Source organism: Colius striatus, chromosome Z (genome assembly GCF_028858725.1).
Source record: "Colius striatus isolate bColStr4 chromosome Z, bColStr4.1.hap1, whole genome shotgun sequence".
Lineage (NCBI taxonomy): Eukaryota > Metazoa > Chordata > Aves > Coliiformes > Coliidae > Colius > Colius striatus.
In genome coordinates, this window is record NC_084790.1 from 25,890,102 (window position 1) to 25,912,223 (window position 22,122).

The window sequence follows — 22,122 nt, forward strand, 5'->3', positions numbered from 1 at the left end:
GTCTTGAAGTAAAAGGTAGTATAGTGAAGATTGTTTATAGAACATTGTGGAAATCTGGGATCAGTTCTTTTAGGACACTTTAGTTAAGACTTGAGGTTTTTTGAGTGAATAAAATACTAATTTCTTTTGGCAAGAAGAGACCTTGACCTCAAAGTTCTCTGGGATCATTTTTTGGACAGTTGCATGTCCCCAAGCTTATTTTTGGATGCTGAAATATACTGAAATACTAATGAAAATAGAAAGAGCCATGATTTGCTATTTCTTTTTATTCTTGAATATGCTTTTTAGACTTGCTTATAAAAATGTAGTTACAGTGGTGTATTCCTTTCTCTTGATTTATCCTTATCTCTCCTTTCTCATTTGTGAGTAGCTAACTGCATACTGTGATGTCAAGGAACAATTTTTTTTTTTTGTGATTAACTTGTTCTTGCAAGTTCTGTTGAACAAAAGATTGTATCTCCCTTGTATGTTTGGTATTATTAAACATACAAGATATCTAAACCTTCTTTTAAAGCTAAGGCAATTCTGGATGTGTGTCAGCCCATAAATCGCTGACAAGTACATATTAACCAGTATTTTTTTCACCATTACTGGAGGGAAAAAAAGTATTTGTGTCCCTGCTGTACAGGATTTAACTTAAGTCTTTGGTTAATGTGCTGTTGTCAAGTAGACTTGTTTGAGAACGTTTTCCTCTGGAGGCTTGTCAGAACTGTCTCCTGCTGCTGACTGAACAAGCAACATTCATTTGAAAATATGTAGATGTGTATTTCAAAAATTGGAAACAGTTTTGTTTTTTTTTTTTTCCCCTAGGACAAATGTTTCAGTCTATTTACATAAATTGAATACATACAAGCTATTTTTCATCCTTATATGGGAGCATCTTATAACAAAGTGGTGATTAAGTTGTTAATGTCCTATCAATTAAGGAAAAACTTTTTAATTGACTAAAATAAAACTGACGATAAGGTAGTATCTTGTCTTAATATATTCTGTAGACATGCAGAATCTTATGGACTAAAATATTTTTCCTCTTATCAAGGAGAATTGTGAACTTCAGTTAGAGACTATGCAGAATGGTACAACTACCATACTTGTATAATACTACTCCAGGCAAAGTCAGCTAAATTTGTAAGATTTTGTAAAAAGTTAAGATATTTCTCTAATATGCTGCATAGCGGATTTACTTATACCTCAGATTTTCTTAGGTGCCCATTTACGGTCAAATGTCTTGCTAAGGGAAATCTGTCTGGAGTACCTGACAGTAAGTTTTGTGTGTTCATCTCAAACTGTAAACTTTAAGTAGATGGCCCAATAGTCTTGCTTGTTTTAGAAAGTTCTTGCTCGTTTCTTTGAAAAGAATTCCAGTGTTCAGCTAAGGATGAATGCTGTGGAAATAAAAAAAAAAAAAAAAGCCAAAAACCAACAAAACACTGAGTTGTCTTTGTTTTTTCTAGGAACTGTTACATTGCCCTCTCTTTAGTTTTAGGCCTCAAGCATTAAGGGCAAAATCAAATGCATAAATGTACCCTGACAGGGGCTTTGTCTGTAGAGGGAAATAACTAAGTTTCTCATGATTGCACACAGGCTTCTAGAATCATAAAATAACAAGTGTTGGAAGGAACCTTTAGAGATCATCTAGTCCAGCTGCCGTGCTCAAGCAGATCTAGGGATCAGGAAATGCATCCATGCGGGTTTTGAGAACTTCCAGAGAAGAAGACTCCATACTCTCACTGGGCAGACTGTGCCAGGGCTCCCTCACTCACACTGTGAAATAGTTTTTCCTTATGTTTAAATGGAACTTTCTGTGTTCCAGCTTCATCCTGTTACTCCTTGTCCTATCACTAGATAAAATAAAAAAAGGAATGCGTCAACATCCTGACATTGACCATCTAGAAATTTGTAAATATTAATGAAATCCCCCTCGGTCTTCTCCAGACTAAATAGCCCCAGTTCTAGCAGTGTCTCATTGTAAGGAAGATGTTCCAGTCCCCTGATCATCTTGGTGGCCCTTTGCTGGACTCTCTCCAGAAGTTCCCTGTCTGTCTTGAACTGGGGAGCCCAGAACTGGACACAGGATTCCAGATAAGGCCTCACCAGAGCAGAGTAGAGGAGGAGGAGAACCTCTTTTGACCTGCTGAACAGACTTTTCTTGATGCATTCCAGGATGCCATTGGCCTTTTTGGCCATGAGGGCACATTGCTGGCTCATGATTAGTTTATTATCAACCAGGACACCCAGGTCTCTCTCTGCAGAGCAGAGTCAGTCCCCAGTCTGTACTGGTACATGGAGTTGTTCCTCCCCATATGCAGGACTCTGCACTTGTCCTTGATGAACCTTATGAGGTTCCTCTCTGCCCAACTCTCAAGCCAGTCAAGATCCTGCTGAATGGCAGCACAGCCTTCTGGTGGATCAGCCAGTCCTCCCAGTTTGGTGTCATCAGGGGACTTGCTGAGGGTACACTCTGTTCCCTCATCCAGGTGGCTGATGAAGAAGTTGGACATCAGAACCGATGTCTATGGAACTCCTCTGGCCACAGGCCTCCAACTTAATTCTGTGCCATTGATTACTGTCCTCTGGGTTTTGTCATTCAGCCAACTCTCGATCCACCTCACCGTCCACTCATCCAAGCCACACTGTCTGAGCTTTCTGACAAGGATGTCGTGGGACATAGTCTCAAAAGCCTTGCTGAAGTCAAGGTAGACTACATCTGCTGCTCACCCACAATGAGCACCTGTTGCTGCTTTTTACGGTGCGTGTTACTTGTTACTGGTGAAGCAGCTGATGGTGAACTGTTTGCTGAGTTTTCCCCTTCTGGACTTTGCTTGTCTGTGTCCCTCATTGTTAATGCCTAATTCTTATTTGTAATTGACGCTCTGGAAGGGAAGGTTATGAGGGGGGGGGTCCTGCTTTTTTTTTCTTACCAAGGCATTTCAGTTTCACTGGAGGCTTGTACCTGTTTGTGGAACCATCTGGCAGTCTCCACCTCTGCTCCTCTGTCGTGGTTTAGGCCCATCAGGGAACAAAAGACCACGATTAGCCTCAAGTACCGAAGAGGCTGAGAATTGCTCGAGGGCAGGGAGGGCTTAATTGCCGCTTAAGGTTCAGGACAAAGCAGACCAGGCCACTCGGTTTGGGGAAGAAAAAAAACCAGAAAATAATTTAATGCAACATCAACTAAAACATACCCACAAAAACCCAAAACATAACCAAAACGAAACAACACAGAGGAATACGTCAATGAAGAGTCCAACCAGCCTTTTTAAGAACACCTTCCCGCCACACCTCCCCTCTTCCCGGGCTCAGAGCCCTGATCCCGGGGTTTTTACCTTGCCCCCCCCCCTGAACGGTTCGGGGGGGCAGGCAGTGGAGGTCTCAGTCAGTCTGCTCCCAATAGCTTCTGCCGTCTGTCCCTCCTCAGGACGTGCCAACTCCACACCAGTCCTCCCTGCAAGTCCGTGGGGTAGCTCACACACGTGGCAGCCCTGCACGGGCTGCTCCGACGTGCACCCAGTCCAAAGGCTGCAGCTCCTCTCTGCTTCTCGTGTGGGGCTGCTCTGCGGCGTGCAGGCTCTCCAACACGGCCTGGGCCATGGCCGTCTCCCCACACAGTCCCTCGCCCGTCCGGGCTCACTCACATGGAGCTGCTGGTGGCTCTCAGTCCTGCCACGGATCTCCACAGGTTTCAGGGACACAGCTTGCATTCTCGCCACGGCCTGCAGAAGGGTCTCCGCTCCACTGCTCCTCCTTCCTTCCTCCTCTGGCTGAAGGGTCCGCGTGGTCGCCTCCATCTTGTATCCCTCTTACACCTCCTGACTCGCATTTCAAATTCCCGTCCCCTAAATAGTGATCGCAGAGGCGCCAGATTGGCCCAGCCAGGCCGGAGGTGGGTCTGAACCCAGGAGCCGGGGGAGGGTCCGCAAACTCTTTACCGGGTCTTCACTGCAACCCGCTCCCCCTGTTACTAAGCCAAAAGCTGCTCCTTGCTAAACCAGAACATCCTCTAATGCTACATAGTCTATTAATGGTTTCCTGCAGCTCTTTCACCTGATGCTGCTGCTCTTGAACTTGAAGTCACCTATGACATATACTTAACTCAGGAGCAGATGTGCCTAAACATCCTGAACACTCCCTGCAGTCCACCTGGACTGAAGCATCCTTCCTGACCAGCTCTGTCTGGATGGATTATATTTTCTATGGTCTGAATGTGCCACTGGGAAACAGCACAGTTTCATACATTTTTGGAGAACATGGTGCAAGGAAAGAGATGAGCACCTTCCCCAAACTTTTCCTGAAAATTGCTGGTAATAACTGTTTCACTAATTATCTGCTGTAGTGTTCTTCATGCACCAACTGCTTTTACAAATGCTCAGTTAGTGTCAAGATTATCACTGATCAATGAGAAGGCCTTACATATCTCAAAAAAACACACATATCTTCTAAAACATGCTGTAGCAAATTAAGAATCTTGTTGAAGTAACTTAACTTTGAAAAGGGAAATACTGAAGAAGCTAGGTCTTACATTTATGCCGCTTGTGTGCTCCAGTGCTTGATCTTGTTTCATTTTATGCTGTGAGACCTTGCCACATTAGTATGTAGAACACAGAACTAAGATTTCATTAATTCATGTTTATTATGTTGGGAAAACATTTAACTACCAACTTATTCTTGTGTCTTTTTTGTTTCAGATTTATATTTTAGAATGGTACTGCTTAATTTCTGCTAAGGTGTTAATATTTGGTGAAAGGATTTATTTAGGTTTTTTTGATCAAGATCATAGGGTAAAACTTTGTGTAGTAGGTGTGTGGAGAGTCTTTTCAATCTCTTAAGCTGCATATCAGTGCTACCTTTTGAGAGCTGCAAGACCTATCACTCACATCCTTTGGAGAGGTAGATTGTTTTTTAGCTGTTCCGTTGTGGATCTGTCATTGGATTTGTACATAGAAGATGTAAACGTCTCCATGTGCTTTAGTCTCACTTGACTGAAGCTTAGGTTTTTTAGTTTCTCAATTACCAGTAATTTTGGAAGAAACATTCAAACTTCTTCCCACAAGGCTTGGAAGCATAGGATTAGTTTGGCTGGTGGTAGGTTACTGTGTTAGCTTTTAAGCTTTGGCAGAGAGGCTTTGTTTTAAATGTTGTTTTTGTTTTTAAATCAGGAGCCAATGAAGTCGAGAGCACCACAGCTACATTTGGAATACAGATTCTACAAGCAGCTAGGATCTGGAGGTAAAAGCAGTGTCATGCATTTTACTCTGATGTAACTCAGGAATAGTTTTCCACAGAAGTGTGCTGATTCATAGATGTAAAACCCTTTAATAGAAGTGTCCATAGTTACTTAAAGCAGAAAAAAGGCCCCATGACTCAGTGGATTAATGTGTGGGAGGTTTTTTTCTAGTATTGTAAGACTTTTTTTGTTCTACTCCTTATGTCTATGAAATTTGGAGACTACTTAATGTGTCTTAAATACCACACAATGTGTGTCCATATGATTATATTGAGTAGCCTTAGACTATTTCCAATGTGTTCTTTTCAAATAAACACTATCAATGACCAAACTGCTAATCTACTAATCACAGTTTTGTTTAAAGTTGCTATGATATTTAGATAATTTAAGTCCCAGACTGACTTCACTTTTCTTTGACACAATATATATTGCTGCTTACCTGTTTTAAGCCTCTTAATAATTTTAAAAGAAATTTAACTTCAAATGCAATTAAGATTGGAATTTCTCATTTCACTCCCCTTGGTGCTTTCATACCCAGAAGTACTTTTATGATTCCCTTAATGAGCCAGTTATTTTTTTGCTTTTATGGGCAACATCTAAACTTTTCTCACATTTTTGTGCCTTTCACAATTAGAAAGTTGCAGAGCTTCTTAAACTAGGAAAGTGAGTAAAAATATTCCCAAAATGAATGGTATCCTATGAAAATATCTTACAGTATATTTTCCTTGAAAATGTTCTTTTAATTCAGAGAATAGTTTGTTGTAGGTCTTTTAGCTTGTTACTTTTTCTGTACCTTTTCTGGTTTTTTTTTACTAATGTAAAAATTCATTGTATAAAATGGACTGTTATTATCTGTTTCCTAAATGCAGATTAATTTTTCTTCTTTCATCTAAGGCAGCTTGGATTTTGCAGCAGTTTTCAAGTTATGCTTAAACTACAATAAAATACTAATTAAGCTGAAAGTAATCTCAGGGAATATAGAATGAACATGTCCATATCACTTTCATATTGTTGCTAGCTACTATAGAAAAAAGGGATGCCCCAACCTCCTGATACTCACCATTTAGATATTTGTAAATGTTAATAAAGTCTCCCCTCAATCTCCTCTTCTCTAGACTAAACAGCCCCAGTTCCTGCAGCCTTTCCTCGTATGAAAGATGTTCCAGTCCTCTGATCATCTTGGGGATCAGGGGACTGCTTCTTGAATGCTGTGAAGACGTAAGACTTGCTTCAGTCAAGAAAATTTGTGGAATCTTTTATAATTCTGTTCCATAAAAGAACAAGTGAAAAATAGGTATTAAAAATATGTGCTGGTTTTACACACAGGACTTCTGAGCTAAGAGTATGAGTTCTTTGTAGTTAATAAAACATACTTTTAACTTGTATGAAAAGTATTAACAATTCAAAATTGTATTTCTTTGGAGAGAATCTTCACATATAGTCTGTAACTTAACTCTCAACTATGCTTTTTACTGACCATACCTATAAATGTGCAGAAGCATGCAGATGTTTGACAGGGAAAGCATGAAGAATGTTTCTTAAACAGGGAACACTTTATGTACTTTTGGGCTTTTTTGGAAACGTTTTTAATAGCTCAAGGAAATGGATCTAAAACTTATTAAAAATCATCCTAAAATTAGTTCAAAGATGTGGCTTATTTTTGACACAATTATTTAGCTTTTATTTAACTACTAATTTAACTACTACTAATAAAAATCTCTGTTGGTACAGAATTGCTACCTCTCTTCTGCCATAATTTTGTCATTCATTAATTGTGAGCATGCTCACTGTCATGGTTTGACACGAAGCGTTTTTTGGTAAGGAGGAAGGGGCTGTAAAGGTGGCTCCTGTAAGAAGTTGCTCAAAACTCTTCCCACCTCTGAGCCAGACCCACTTCTGGGACTGAGCCAATTAGATGCCTCCGTCATCAATTTTTAAGAAGAAGCCAGAAGAGGAGGGTTTAATCCTATTTCTTCTTTCTTCTGTCTCTTCTTTTCTGGCTGATGGTGGTGCAAGGGGATGGGAGAGAAATAAGCAACCATGCGATCTCCAAGGTCAGTGAGGGAAGAGAGGAGGAGGTGTGCTGTAGCAGAGACTCCCCTGCATCCTGTGTAGGTGACTGGTGAAGCAGTGATATGTTTGCATGTCATTAAAAATCCCGTATCAGGAGCAGTGAATCATTTCATTAAAGACCCTGTGCTGGTGCAGTGACTATGGCCAGAGGAGACCGTGTCTCGTGTGAGGGACCCCATCTTCACTGAAGCTGTAACTGTGGGGAAGAACCCATGCCAGAGATGCTCATTCACTGCGTCCCACATGAGGGACCCTGTATTGGCAGAGGCCGCAGCTGCTGGGAGGAACCCACACCAGAGAAGTTCGTTAAGGACTGTGTCCTGGGGGAGGGACCTCATATTGGAGCAGGGAAGAATGTGAGGAGTTGTCCACCTCTGATAAGAGTTAAGAGAGAAGAGCCCATCTGTGAGAGACTGGTCACATCTCCCATTCCCTACCCTGCCCTGACCTGGTGAGGGGGAAGGAGGTAGAGATATTGGGAGCAGTGAGCTCAGCCTGGGAAGAAAGGAGGGATGGGGGAGGCAGATCTTAAAGTGCTGGGTGTGATTTTTCTTAATGTTCATACTCCCTTGTTGCTTTTTGTTCTGTTCCTTGTAGGTAGTAGAATAAACTTTCCTTACTTTCTAAGTTGAGTACTGGAGTCTGTTTTGCCCAGAACCATAATTGGCAGTGAGCCCTCCCTGCACTTGTCTCAATCCACAACATCATTGGTAATAATTCTTCCTTCCATTTCACTGGGACCTCTACCATCTTAATGAGTGTGGGGGTGGATGGGGGACACCAAGCAAAAGACTGCCGTGGCGCTTCATTGCTGGCTGGGAAATCATGACACTTGCCATGAAGTCTGAGGTCAGTTAGTAGGCAGAAATATCTGGCTAACTGAATGATTAACTTACAGGTGAAATTCTAATACAACTTTAGTTGAAAGTATTTTTTCTTAATATCCAGGTAGGAATGATAACAAAAAAAGGTATGTTACTGTAAGTGCAATATCTACAGATAAAAGTGTTGCTGAATCGTTACCTGAAGTTACACTAAGATTTTAAAAATTAATAGAAAACAGTTTTGTGGTTATTACTTATTTTTGAATTGATCTTTTTATGCTATCAGTCTTTCTCTTCATGGTAAGAAGATGAGCTGCAGATGTATTTAATATGCCATACCCATAACTTAACTGCACCGAAATTCAATGTGCTTTCCTAGTAAGAGGGACTGAGAGGAGAAGAAATCACTAACTACTCTCTCAGTTGGAGTTGTGAGCAGTAAAAGTGAGAAATTTTTTTAATATAACTATGATGGTTTAGACCTGGCTGGGTGCCAGGCGCCCACTAAGTTTTTCTGTCATTCCCCCTCCTAAACTGGACAGGAGAGAGAGAAATATAATGAAAGGTTTGTGAGAGGACAGGGGAGATCATTCAGCAATGAGTGTCACAGGCAAAACAGACTCAGCTTGGGAAAAGAAGGTTTGATTTATTAATGAAAAATCAAAACAGAACAGGGAAGTAAGAAATAAAAGCAAATCTTAGAAACACCTTCCCCTACCCCTCCTTCTTTCCAAGACACTTTCTTCTCCCCAACTCAGTGGTGCAGGGAGATGGAAAATGGGGATTATGGTCAGTTCATAACAGATGGACTTTGCTGCTGCTTCTTCTCAGCAGGAAGCCTCCTCACACTTCCACTGCTACAGTGTGGGGTTCCTGCCAGAGGACATAGTCCTCCATGAACTGCTCCAATGTGGAGAAGCCCCTTCCATGGGCTACAGTTCTTCATGAACTGCTCCAGCATGGGTCCTTTCCATGGGGTGCAGCTCTTCACACACTGCCCGAACACGGGTCTTCCACGAGGAGAAGAGTACTTCAGGTGCTGACTGCTCCAGTGTGGGTCCCCTCCAGGGTCACAAGTCCTGCCAGAAAACCTGGTCCAGTGTGTGCCTCTCTTTCTGCAGGTTCACAGGTTTTGCCAGGAACTTGCTCAAGTGTGGGCTTCCCGTCTTAGAGCTGACTGGCACTGGCTTTATCAGATAGATACAGTTGAAGTTTCCACCCCTGAAGTCCACTGCTACCAAAACCTGGCCACAGAAAACAGCTACAGTAGCATTTTCTCAATTTAAAAAGCTTACAGTTGACAACTTTTAAAACACTTTTTGTCATTAACAGGTGGATATTTATTGTATTGTTTAGTTCCAATTTTTCAGTAATGAGGCTGTGTACAGATTGAACAAGTTATGTGTACGTTGAAGAGCATACAAACTATTCAACTTTTATTCCCTGTTTTTTTTTTCTCCCCCAGACATTTTTTAATAAATCTGTGGGTCATTAATTGTAATGCCTGGGAGACTTTGTAAGTGAGTGGAGTTTCTTTTGTACTTATCTGCCTGACCAGTAGAACAAAAGAGCAGGTGGCTCCTACAGCTTAACTTGCTTTCATAGAGTTTGTAACTGCAATGCTGCTGTTTTAGGAAGAACTGACTGTTACTACAGCACATGCCTATAGCAACTAGGGGTAGCCATTATTAGATTTCAGTTTTTCATTTGAGGTCATTTTGGAAAGAGGCAAAGATCTGTTCATCTTTGGATTGTCCTACTTGTGACTGAAATGGATGTATCAATGTTTCAGAGAAGGCAGATGCTTGGTATTATTACTACTGTTTTGTTTTTCTTAACCTTTGTACTTCTGTGTTTTTATCTGAGATCTAGTTGACACTTCTAGTCTTAAAACTGGCAATCAAACTCTTTTCTTTTGGGGTGACTATTGGCCAGTGCATGTCTAAGACCGTATATTTGTATACTATGGAAAAAGGTGGTGTATTTTAAAAGCTTATAGCCATTTTGAACTGAATGCTAAGTATTGTGTTCTCTATAATGGAGTCTTATTCATGATTTAGTACATGAAGCAGTCATGAAGTAAATGCACTAAATGCACTCTGCACTGCTATTTCAAAATACGTTTTTGAGATGTGAGGTCGTCAGCACCTGCTTTAGACTTAACAGAATCACACTATTTGGAGAGTGCTGGTGAAAAACTTACTGTTGTGTTAAATATTGGAGAAGATTGCAATAGTGGCATGATTTAAGTTTGGAAGATACAGAAGTGTTACCAGATGACTTATGTACATATTGGCTAGTAAGTATTGTTAGTGTAAGAACAAGTCTGTGTTGAATCTTGAGGTACTGTAGCCAGGGAAATACTAAGTGTTTATGCATGGTGTTTAGCTGCTTGTGTAGAGGAGTGGAATCTGCTCACCATTTTGCTAATGAAGCTCAGTAGAATATTTATTTTAACATGGTAGATGTTGCACTTCATAGGTTTATTTTCCCTGTTTTCTGTATTGAAAAGGTATTTAATGACTTGAAGGCCAAGAGTAAAGTTCAGTACTTCAGTGTTTATCTTTTCCCTTTAGGTAAAGGCAAAAACATTTATGGTAAAAATGTGATTCTTAATCTAATTTCAGTTCAGACCAGCTTGAGAACTGGAGTGTGTGTGAAAGATTTGAATGTTCAGTGTCACCTGTTCAGTTTTTTATGGAACCCTGTTTAGGGTACTTAAACTGAAAACATATATTGAAAAAAATGTTTTAGTATTGTTCTACTTGATTACATTTTTATACTTCTAAGTTATTATGTAGGAAAACAAGGAGTTAGTTGAAGTATTTTTTAGTCTATTACATAATAATTCAGGGCAAGGGAACTGAGAAAGTTGTACTCTATGCCTAATTTATGAAGTTATTGTGAAACCAACTAAATAATGAATCTCTTGACAGAAGAAATGTATGTTCATGTTTGACCTACTCTATGTGGCCTGCTCTAGCAGGGGAGTTGGAGTAGATGATCTTTTGAGGTCCCTTCCAACGCTTAAGATTCTCTGTGTGTGTATGTTTATGTGCACTATGTAGTGATGACTGTTATGATTTTGTTATGTTGAGGAAGAAAACTGATTTAATTTTGAATTCTATTGCTGCTGATATACTGTACCAGGGGGGCTGAGTTGCTCATTCATAAAATGTAAATGTGCTAATGTTTGTGTTTAAGTGAATGAACAATGATGGGAATTACAAATATTTTTTCTTAAGTATAGTCCAACAAAAGCTGTAAAAAATGCTGCTGTCAGTTTTTATTGTTTTGTGGCAATCCTTTATAGCATTTGGCTTAAGGAAATCTACAGAATTTTCTCAGTTTAGATTTAAAGATTTTTTTTTTTGTGTTGAATATGTGCAAGAGAGCTGGTAAGAATGGTAACTACATAAATTTAAATTAACCTCTAGGTGCTGTAAGAAGAAGCTTTACTGACTGTAAGAAGCCTGTTGGTATAAAAAAATATATATTGATTTTGGAATGTGACACCACACTCAAATTTCAGATGTTAATGTGCTTTATAAAATAGAATAGTTTGTTATAATTGTGAAGGAGTCTTGATAGTAGGGTTCACAGAGTATAGTGAACAGTAGATAAATGAGTGATTTAATAAGACTTACAATAAAAATGTATATTTAATTCTGTTTTAGTCATGTAAATACTTAGATCTGCTTTAATGGAAAAATCTTCCTGTTATATGACTATTTATTGGCAAACATTCTTTTATTTACAAACAAGTAGCATAGTCTAAAGTATTGTGGTTCTTGCTTCCAATATGGCATTTTAGCAGTGCTGAAGTCATATCATTTACACAGTGTCTCACTCCATGTTTTGGGTTCTACCCTTGCATGAGATGATTATGGTTTCAGTAGCCATAAAGTGCTATATAGCTGAAGGTTATATGACCTTCTGTGTATGCTGCTTTGGTTCAAGTAAAAAAACACTTACGGTACCATCCTGGTCTCTCTAATTGCATACTTTCAGAGGATTCAGGACAGATTCTGGAGTCTTAGTAGGGAATACTTGTGTTTGGGGCAGGTTGTTCAGTTACACCTTTGGCATAGTATCAGTACAAATGTGCAGTGGAAGATGGCTATAACTGCAGATTTTTCATCTACTCAGTTTAGGATTTTTTGTTTGAGTCCAGTGAATTGTAACATATGAAAGTTAAAGCTACAGATACAGTACAGTGGGATATAGGAAAGGCAGAGTTAAGCTGTTCTGTGTTCAAGTGCAGTCTTGTATATTTTACTGCCATTCATGGATCCAATTTAACAGGCAATCTAAGCAGTAAGATACAGTGCAGAATAAGTGTGCTTCTTGACTGGCTTAGAGGAAACACTACAAGGAGATGAATATTACAAGAAACTGGAAAGCTACTTACGTGCTTAATGACTTCACAAATTAGATTGTATTTTATAGAATCATTTTGTTAAGATATTGCTCAAAATTAGGTCAGTAGTAGACTAGGAACACAAGGCTAAGTACAGGTGACACTACAATGGACTGTTAACATATTTCTTTGACAGTGTCTGCTGCTTGTTTATCAAGTTGTTTTCCTGTTTTTTTTTTTTTTTTTCTGAATGAATAAACACACATGGAATAACTGCAGCCACTATGTAGTATATATGTTCAAGCAAGTGATGGGAATTTTTGCTTAAAGACATGGATCTGTTTCTATGCTAATGGTTATGTATTTGTTGTCATTTAACCCTACCTCAGTCCTGCTGAGCCATTCACTCAGTCCCTGTCCACGGGATGGGGCAGAGAACTGTAAAGGTAAAAGCGAGAAAACTTGAAACTTAAGGGCAGTGTAACAGGGAAAGCAAAAGCTGTCCATGCAAGCAAAGCAAAACAGGGAATTAATTCCCAACTTCCCATGGACAAGCAGGTGTTCAGCCATCCCCAGAGAAGCAGGACTGCATCACACAAAACAGTTACTTGAGAAGACATTATCAGTCTGAATGTCTCCCCCTTTCTCTTTCTTCCACCAGCTTTATATGCTGAGCATAACATCATATGATCTGGGATATCTCATGCGTCAGTGTCAACTGTCCCAGCTGTGCACAAAAAGCCTTGACTCTGTGCAAGCACTGCTCAGCAGTCAGCACCATTTTCAGGACAAATCCAAGACAGCACCATAGTAGCTACTGTGAAGTAAATTAACTCTATTCCAGCCAAAACCAGCACAATACTGCATTAGATAATGGCAGTGAACAGCATGCGACATCAGGCTTAAATCAGGTTTAATGCCAAAGTTCTTGAAAAAGATAGCAGCCAAGGTATTCATGAACTAGGCATAACTTCTACTTGATTTTCTTGATTTTAAAGATGTTTGATATTTGTAATCTATTAATAATGTTTCCTTTATTCTGTTTTTGTCTTGTCATGAAGAGGAAATCAGACCTGTAAGTTTTAAAATCTTTCTGAGTGTCATTTACCTAAACATGGTGGGATAAAGCATTTGAGTGATAAACCGGATTTGACAGAGAATAGAAGTGATTATATTCTATAACTCATTACCTAGTTCTAAGAAATGAAAAACAAAGGAAAACTCATGTTTTCCTTTATATTCAGAGTAGAAAAGGAAAACAAAAGTCTGACCTAATATTGGTAAAATACTGGAGGGATTCTAATGTGTACAATAATGAAAAAAAATACTAACTGGAGGATAAGTACCCCTTTTTTGATATTTTGATGTTCTGACAGTTTTTTTCTTCATTGGATAAACACAAGATTATCTTCTATATTTAGCTTTTCAAGAAATTTGTTTTGAAAAGAAGCTCATGCAAAACAATATAATTCATGAATCTGCACAATATAATTCATAAATCCACTTAACTGGGCACATGTAAACAGCAAGAAGACTGAATGAACAAAGGAATACACTACTGTCACCATCTCCACAACCCCACTCTTCTGCCAGGGTCTTTTCTGTGTGTACTATACGTGACACAACCATCTCACTGAGGGCTTGAGAGTCAAGCCCTGTATTTACTATTAGTAAAGCCTAGTTTCTTATTTGTAAGTTTGAAATAAATATGACTTCTCATGATTTTCTAGTCCCTCAGTGGATATTCTTGCACACTTTTTGGATGTGTGAACTTTATTTTAGAAATCACAGATGTAGGGGGGCAATGTTTTAGGTGTCTAATTCTAGAAAAAGAAAATAAAATTCAAGCAGTATTCGATTGGTGCATTTTCAAGGCTTTTTTGATTTTTCCTTGAGTAAAATGGGATGGAAAGCCATATTGGTTTTAAATGGATTTACAATTCATTATGATAATACATAAATTAATACATAAATTAATTCATTCATAGAATCACACAATATGGTAGGGGTTGGAAGACACCTCTAGAAATCCTCTAGTTCAACCCTACTGCTAAAGCAGGTCCACCTAGATCAGGACAAACAGGAACAAGTCCAGGCGGGTTTTGAAAACCTCCAGAATCATAGAATCATAGAATGGCAGGTGTTGGAAGGGATCTTTAAAGATCATCTAGTCCAAACTCCCTACAGAAGCAGGTTCACCTAGATCAGGTTGCATAGGAACCAGGTCGCACATGTTCCAGCTTCATCCTATGACCCTTTGTCCTGTTACGAGCTACTATAGAAAAAAAGGGATGTCCCAGACTCCTGACACCCACTTTTTAGGTATTTGTAAATGTTAATAAGATCTCCCCTCAATCTCCTCTTCTCTAGACTAAACAGCCCCAGTTCACGCAGCCTTTCCTAGTGTGAAAGATGTTCCAGTCCCCTGATCATCTTGGTGGCCCTGCGCTGGACTCTCACCAGAAGTTCTCTGTCCCTTTTGAGCTGAGGAGCCCAGACCTGGACACAGGACTCCAGATGATGCCTCACCAGGGCAGAGTAGAGAGGGGAAGAGGAACCTCCCTTGACCTACTGACCACACTCTTCTTCATGCATCCCAGGATGCCATTGGCCTTCTTGGCCACCAGGGCACATTGCTGGCTCATATTTAGTTTATTATCAATCAGGACTCCCAGGTCTCTCTCTGCAGAGCTGCTCTCCAGCAGTTCGACCCCCAGCCTTTACTGGTGCATGGGGTTGTTTCTTCCAACGTGCAGGACTCTGCACTTGTACTTGTTGAACCTCATGAGGTTCCTTCTCTACCCAGTTCTGAAGCCAGTCGAGATCCCGCTGAATGGCAGCACAGGCTCTGGGGAATCAGCCAGTCCTCCCAATTTGGTGTCATCAGCGAACTTGCTGAGGGGACACTCAGTCTCCTCATCCAGGTCGTTGATGAAGATGTTGAACAAGACTGGCCCTAGAACCAATCCCTGTGGAACTCCACTGGCCACAGGCCTCCAGCTCGATTCTGTGCCGTTGATCACCACCCTCTGGCCTCTGTCATTCTGCCAATTCTTGATCCACCTCACCATCCACTCGTCCAAGCCACACTGCTTGAGCTTTCTGATGAGGATGTTATGGGAGACAGTGTCAAAGCCTTGCTGAAATCAAGGGAGATGACATCCGCTGCTCTCCCCTCATCTAGCCAGCTGGTTATGCATTCATAGAAGGCTATCAGGTTGGTCAAACAGGATTTCCCCTTGGTGAAGCCATGTTGACTCACCCTGATAACCATCTTCTCCTTCATATGTTCAGTGATAACATTCAGGATGAATTGTTCCATCACCTTTCCAGGGATGGAGGTGAGGCTGACTGGCCTGTAGTTTCCTGGGTCATCCTTCCTGAGCATTTAAAATGGATTTTTGGAGACCATGTTTTTAGTATTCTCAGTTGTAGGAAAAGAGATTAGTGAAAATGCCCTTAAAATGCTGCATTTGTGTGCTTTCATTTTTGCTAAAGGGTAAGTTGTTTTTTTCTTTTTTCTCTTTACCCAAAGCTGTAGTGGACCCAATTGCATATCTGTTTTGAGTGTAGAAGGATGATAAAAGCCAGGATTTCATGAAGATATTCTGAAAATAGGTTTTGTGTAGTATGGTATTTTAACAATGAACACCATAGAAAAAGCTTCCATGAACGGAAAAATGTTTTCAGAATATTGACTATTAGGAGTAAATGGTGCACAGAGGATACATACTGAAGAGCAAAAAGAATCTGGAATAACTAGATTCTTTAGGCGAAAAGATTTTTTTCTGCTGAATATGGTAGAGATGCTGTACATATGAGGAAGTGCAAGATAAACATAGACAATGATATTATTATTTTTAATTGTATAGTCGTACAATGCTTATGTACAAAAAGGAGAGAGTTAAATTGGGTCATAAGTATTTAACTATTGCTATTTTCAAACTTGTGGATTGTCTGGCTTCCTAAGGCAGACAATAGAGCTTTATATAAAGTGCAAAAGTCCACAAGTGTGGGATGTTTTCTTATTAATTTCCTGAATGTATGTATTGAAAAAGCATGTGAGCATATATGAAGAAATATGAACTTGAAGACACAACATTTCGACATGCTTATTATTATTCTGTTAAGGGGAGAAAAACAGAAGTAAATTTTTTAGGTAATGTGTAGTTTTGCTAGTCTCCTCATGTGTATGGCTTACACCTTTGTTCAGTGATTCTGGTGGTAGACTAGATAGTAAGGGAATCTTCTCACTGCAAGGCTTTTAGCCCTAATTTTCAAGATAACTTATGGCCTTGGTATCACAAGCTGTCTGAGTAAATATGTACTGTAAGCATGTATTCTTGCCAGAGTTTCTGTAGCGCTGCCGTAGAAAACTCCACAAAAACCAATTTGTCAGCATAATAATACAGTCTTCATTTTCTACCATTTTTATGAACAGTGAATTAACATACTCTTCAGATGGTTTATGTTGAGGAATATAACTTGTTTTACAGCAGGAAAAATTTTAAACTTTGAAGTAACATATCAGAGTGACAGTTCACATTGTAGTCTCCATGCAAGATTTGAAAACAAATGTAGCATTAGCACTATATTTGCCTTTTACCCTCTTACATAGATGTGTATTATACATATTTACAAGGTATTTAAGAGACCGTTAACATATGGTGGGATACTTTTTTATCCTTATATGCTGTGTTCTAAACTTAATTTCTATTTTAATAATTTTATAGGTAAAGAAAGCCCCACAAGTAAACCTTGTGTTTGTTAGTATTACATTTTTTATGTGAAATTGTGTTTTATTCAAAGATCTTTCTCTTCTAAAGTGATTTGACAGTAAGACTAGGATTTAATGGATTGTTTCTGGACATCAATATTTGAAAGAGTTTAAGAAGTTAAGACTGTTCTCTGGTATGATACCTAAGAAGTGAAATCAGAATGAACCTTTATAATAAGTTTCCCTGAGATTTCTAAAAATTCCTGAAAATTGTTCTTACTTTTACATTAAAAAAAGCCCTTTTGTCCTTCATATGACATTAGATCAGTCTACAATACAATTGACTACGAATCTAGATATTAAAAAGCCCTCAAACTATTCTGTTGTTCAAGGTATTTAGTGAACTAAAATTTAAGGAAAATATTCTTTTTTAGGTGCTATCTAAACAGAAAATAAGATAGGAGAAGTCTTTCAGTTAAAATTTAAGTAGGAAATGCATGTATTTGGAAAAAAACCCACCCCTAAAAAGTGATGACTATAACTATATGCTATCTGTGGTACTTTTATTTAGAAGATGTATCCAAAACTTAATGTCTCATTAAACTTGGGTATTCATTAATCTTTTCCAGGGTTTAAAAGGTAGATTTATATCTTAACGTAGTTTTGTCGTAGCCTAATTTGAAAGGTTTAATCAAATTGTCTGTGTTTTTTTGAAAGGAAGCTTATTTAAATCTCTCTTCCTACTTTTAAAAAATCCTGTTTCTATTTACTGTAACAAAATCCAACAGATAGGTTCTGATTTATAGAAAGCTTTAAATCTTTCACAAGTCAACTATGTAATATTTATAAAATATTTAATGATACTGGTATTACTTTCATGACTCCTGTTATATTTTTTGCCTATATTTTCTGTGAGGTTTTATAGTTCCTTTTGTATGAGAAATGTATTTTTAACTTCAAGTCTCTTTGAAATGGGATAGGAATTTTTGTGGCTTGTTCATGAATCTTATTTCACCCCTTATAATTACTTTCTATCTTCATTTTTGCAGATGGAATACCTCAGGTTTACTATTTTGGCCCATGTGGCAAATATAATGCTATGGTGCTAGAACTACTTGGACCTAGTTTGGAAGATTTATTTGACTTGTGTGGTAGGACATTTTCTCTTAAAACCGTTCTTATGATAGCCATACAGTTGGTAAGTAGAATAGATGTTGAGTGTTCATTAGAATAATTAAGTCAGTCTGCAGTGGATTAAATACTTACTTCCACTAAGAGATTTGCACTTTCAATGTTTTCTATCACATACTCTCTAGAAGCCACCGTTTTTTTTTTTTTTTTAGGAAGATGACTGCTTGTTTCGTTTGCATTTATTTTGTTCTGGTTTTTCAGGAATCATTGCATGAATGTAATTTCATTGTGTCTTCTGAGTTCTCATAATTACAACCTGAAAACATGAATTTCAATCTGACATAGTTAATTAAAAAGAAAACATTAATGAAATAAAAATATTTTTAATCCATCAAAGCAGTTGAATGGTGGAACTTCTAAATAGTGTAAATATTTTTCCGAGACATTCTCAGAAAGAAAAAAGGCAAACAAACCAAAAAATCCTTAAACCCTTCCAGAAATACTAAAGAGCACGACATTATTCCATTTGTAATTATTCCATTAAGAATTTTTACCTTTTTTTTTTAACTTCCTGATTTGATTCTCACTGAGTATGGGTGGAACTGGAAGGAGAGAGAAAGAGAGATAAGGCTCTGCATATTTAATTTGATACAATGTGTCAGTAAGTCCTTATGAAATATTAATGATGCTGAACCTCTATTTTCCTATAGGGGTACATATTTTTACCCATGAAGGGTGAAAATAGCTATTTAAAACGTGACTGTGTATACCTGCAGGTATAAATATATATTCAGCTTATTTACAAGCAAAATGATAAGAGTTGATTTTTTTAAAATGCTCAAATCATCACAGATCCAAAGATCATCTTTATTTAATACTTGCTGTTCCTTTATGAATATCGAAATTTTGATAGCAATCCAGCTAGACTGGAGTTTATATGCGTAGAAGTTAACTTTCAGTGCTTCTCTTGTTTATACCTTTAATATGTAATAAATCTACATAGATCTTTGCTACTCACTGCTTGATGACATAATTTCTGGTAATAGTTTTAATGCACACAAAATATACAGCTATTGTTAAAAGAGATAACTTCTGTTATTAATTGATTCCAGTGTGAAAGCTTACATTACACCTAGTGATGTATCTGCTTATGAAGTGTGTACAATTTTAATGGATTTTAACTAGAAAATACCTTGTTATGAACAATAGCTCTTTAGTTTTAAGTTGATAGGAGGACTGATAAATATACCTCTAAATATATATATATCTAAATGTAAAGTCAATGTAAAATATTTACATTCTGCTACAATTTAATGTGGCAACCTGATGTTTAGACTAAACATTCTTTTGGTTTTCTTTTTTTCTTAAAGATTTCTCGTATGGAATATGTCCATTCAAAGAACTTGATCTATAGAGATGTAAAACCTGAGAACTTCTTAATAGGACGACCTGGAAACACAACCCAGCAAATTATTCATATTATAGATTTTGGTTTAGCAAAGGAGTATATAGATCCAGAAACAAAGAAGCATATACAGTATCGAGAACATAAGAGCCTTACAGGAACAGCTAGATACATGAGTATAAATACACATTTAGGAAAAGGTATGTATGTTTATTAACTGTATGTATGTTTATTGACGGTATTAATGTTTATTAATTCAACAAGTGTTCTTTGTTTGAAATCTTTCAAGTTGTCATTTTGCTTAGACTGCAGTCATTAAGAACTGCAAGTTTTGTGTACTGTATCCTTATGGAAATACTGTTTATGAAAATAAGGTTCTTTGTGTCTTTAATCATCATGATCTCAGCAAATAGTTATGTTTGTTGGATATACATTAAAGAAAGATGAAGTGCAGGTTTTTAGTAACAGAACATCTTCACCTTAGAAGTATACCATGGCTGGATGGGATGGGAAGTATATATCATAGAGTCATAGAATCATAGAATGGTAGGGGTTGGAAGGGGCCTTTAGAGATCATCTAGTCCAACCCCCTCTGCAGGAGCAAGGTCACCTAGATCAGGTTGCATAGGAGCATGTCCAAGCGGGTCTTGAAGACCTTCAAGGAAGGAGACTCCACAACCTCTCTAGGCAGCCTGTGCCACTGCTCCCTCACTCTCACAGTGAAATAGTTTTTTCTTATATTTAAGTTGAACTTTTTGTGTTCCAGCTTCCTCCCATGACCCCTTGACCTGTTGCTAGCTTCTATAGAAAAAAGGGACATCCTAACATCCTGACATCCACCCTTTAGATATTTATAAATGTTAGTAAGATCTCCCCTCAATCTCCTCTTCTCCAGACTAAGCAGCCCCAGTCCCCTGATCATCTTGGTGGCCCTGCACAGGACTCTCTCCAGAAGTTCCCTGTCCCTCTTGAGCTGAGGAGCCCAGAACTGGACACAGGACTCCAGATGAGGCCTCACCAGGACAGAGTAGAGAGGGAGAAGAACCTCCCTTGACCTGCTGGCCACTCGATGCATCCCAGGATGCCACTGGCCTTTTTGGCCACAAGGGCACATTGCTGGCTCATATTTAGTTTATTATCAATCAGGACAACACAGCCTTCTGGTGAATCAGCCAGTCCTCCCAGTTTGGTGTCATCAGGGAATTTGCTGAACGTGACATTGATCACCACCCCTCTGGCCTCTCATTTAGCCAGCTCTCGATCCACCTCCCAGTCCACTCATCCAAGCTACACTGCTTGAGCTTTCTGATGAGGATGTTATGGGAAACAGTGTCAAAAGCCTTGCTGAAGTCAAGGTAGATGACATCTGCTGCTCTCCCCTCATCTAGCCAGCTGCTTATTGCACTTAGAGAAGGCTATCAGGTTGGTCAAGCAGGATTTCCGTATATATGCATATATAAGCATATGCATATATAAGTATATATATGCTTATTAAAGATTCAAAAGTAGATTGCAACAATATAAGTCTTCAGTGCTACGTTGCCAGTTTTTTGATTCTTTTGAACTGCACCGTGTAGTAGAATAAAAGTAACATATTTGATGCTGATTTTTTGATTTTTTTTTTAAATGCTTATACTGTCAATGAGACTTTGTCACAGTATTTAAAGTTTATGCTACTGTTGTAAAATAGAATGAACTATAGAAATGCCAGGATGTGTATATATAAATGTAAGTTGTTATTATGAGTACATTTAGTTGGAAAAAGGTGCATGAGTAAGCTAAGTGTTCTTTCTTTATTCCAGATAAACACAAGTTTTCAATTCTGATACTTCCAAATTTGTATGAACCAGTTGCTTATCATAGCATGGCAATTACTAATTAGGTTGCTTTTAGAATTGTTCATAGAGAAGGATGCACAATACTTATAGTTCAAAGGTACTTCATGTTTATGGAACTTTGTGGCCATTGAGAAACCATTCGTGTTTTCTGCTACTGAAACCATTCACATTTTCAAATTGAACAAAACCTGCAAATCTCTGAAACAGATAAAAGGAAGTTTTAAGCCAGTATACTTAACTGAAGATGAAAAGAAAGTAGTTTTCTATGTTGACATCTCAAAATGTATTGATTTCACATGGCCAAACATAACTTTATGATTGAAAGGAAGTTTTGAGTTGTATTTTGCCTGACTTGTATATCTACCTTCTCTGGCTGGTTTGTTTCTTCACAAGCAAAGCTGGATGATTTCATTTAATTTCATAATATACAAACCAGTTCTGTCATTGATTACAGATTTTGGCATGTCTTGATCTTGCTTTCTTCATTCAGATTCCTAAAACTACCTCAAATTTGTCTATTAAGTAGAGTTAAAAAAGCAGGTTGATCTAT

The 22,122-nt window shown here is 38.3% G+C and overlaps 1 protein-coding gene across 10 annotated transcripts in view; it reads left to right on the forward strand.

Moving 5' to 3' along the window:
* CSNK1G3 (casein kinase 1 gamma 3) overlaps positions 1 to 22,122 on the forward strand; it is an 82,139-nt gene that overhangs the window by 26,294 nt on the left and 33,723 nt on the right. For 7 of the 10 annotated variants that reach the window (XR_009820855.1, XM_062018289.1, XM_062018287.1 and 4 more), the window contains 3 exons: positions 5,157 to 5,226; positions 18,248 to 18,396; positions 19,700 to 19,934. Coding sequence is in view for 9 of the 10 variants with exons in the window: in XM_062018289.1 (XP_061874273.1) it covers positions 5,157 to 5,226; positions 18,248 to 18,396; positions 19,700 to 19,934 (454 nt within the window). In the remaining variant the exon portion in view is untranslated. Of the gene's footprint in view, positions 1 to 5,156; positions 5,227 to 6,343; positions 6,519 to 7,894; positions 8,008 to 18,247; positions 18,397 to 19,699; positions 19,935 to 22,122 lie in introns of those variants that run through there. The other 3 variants (XM_062018292.1, XM_062018291.1, XM_062018293.1) reach the window with 3 other exon arrangements.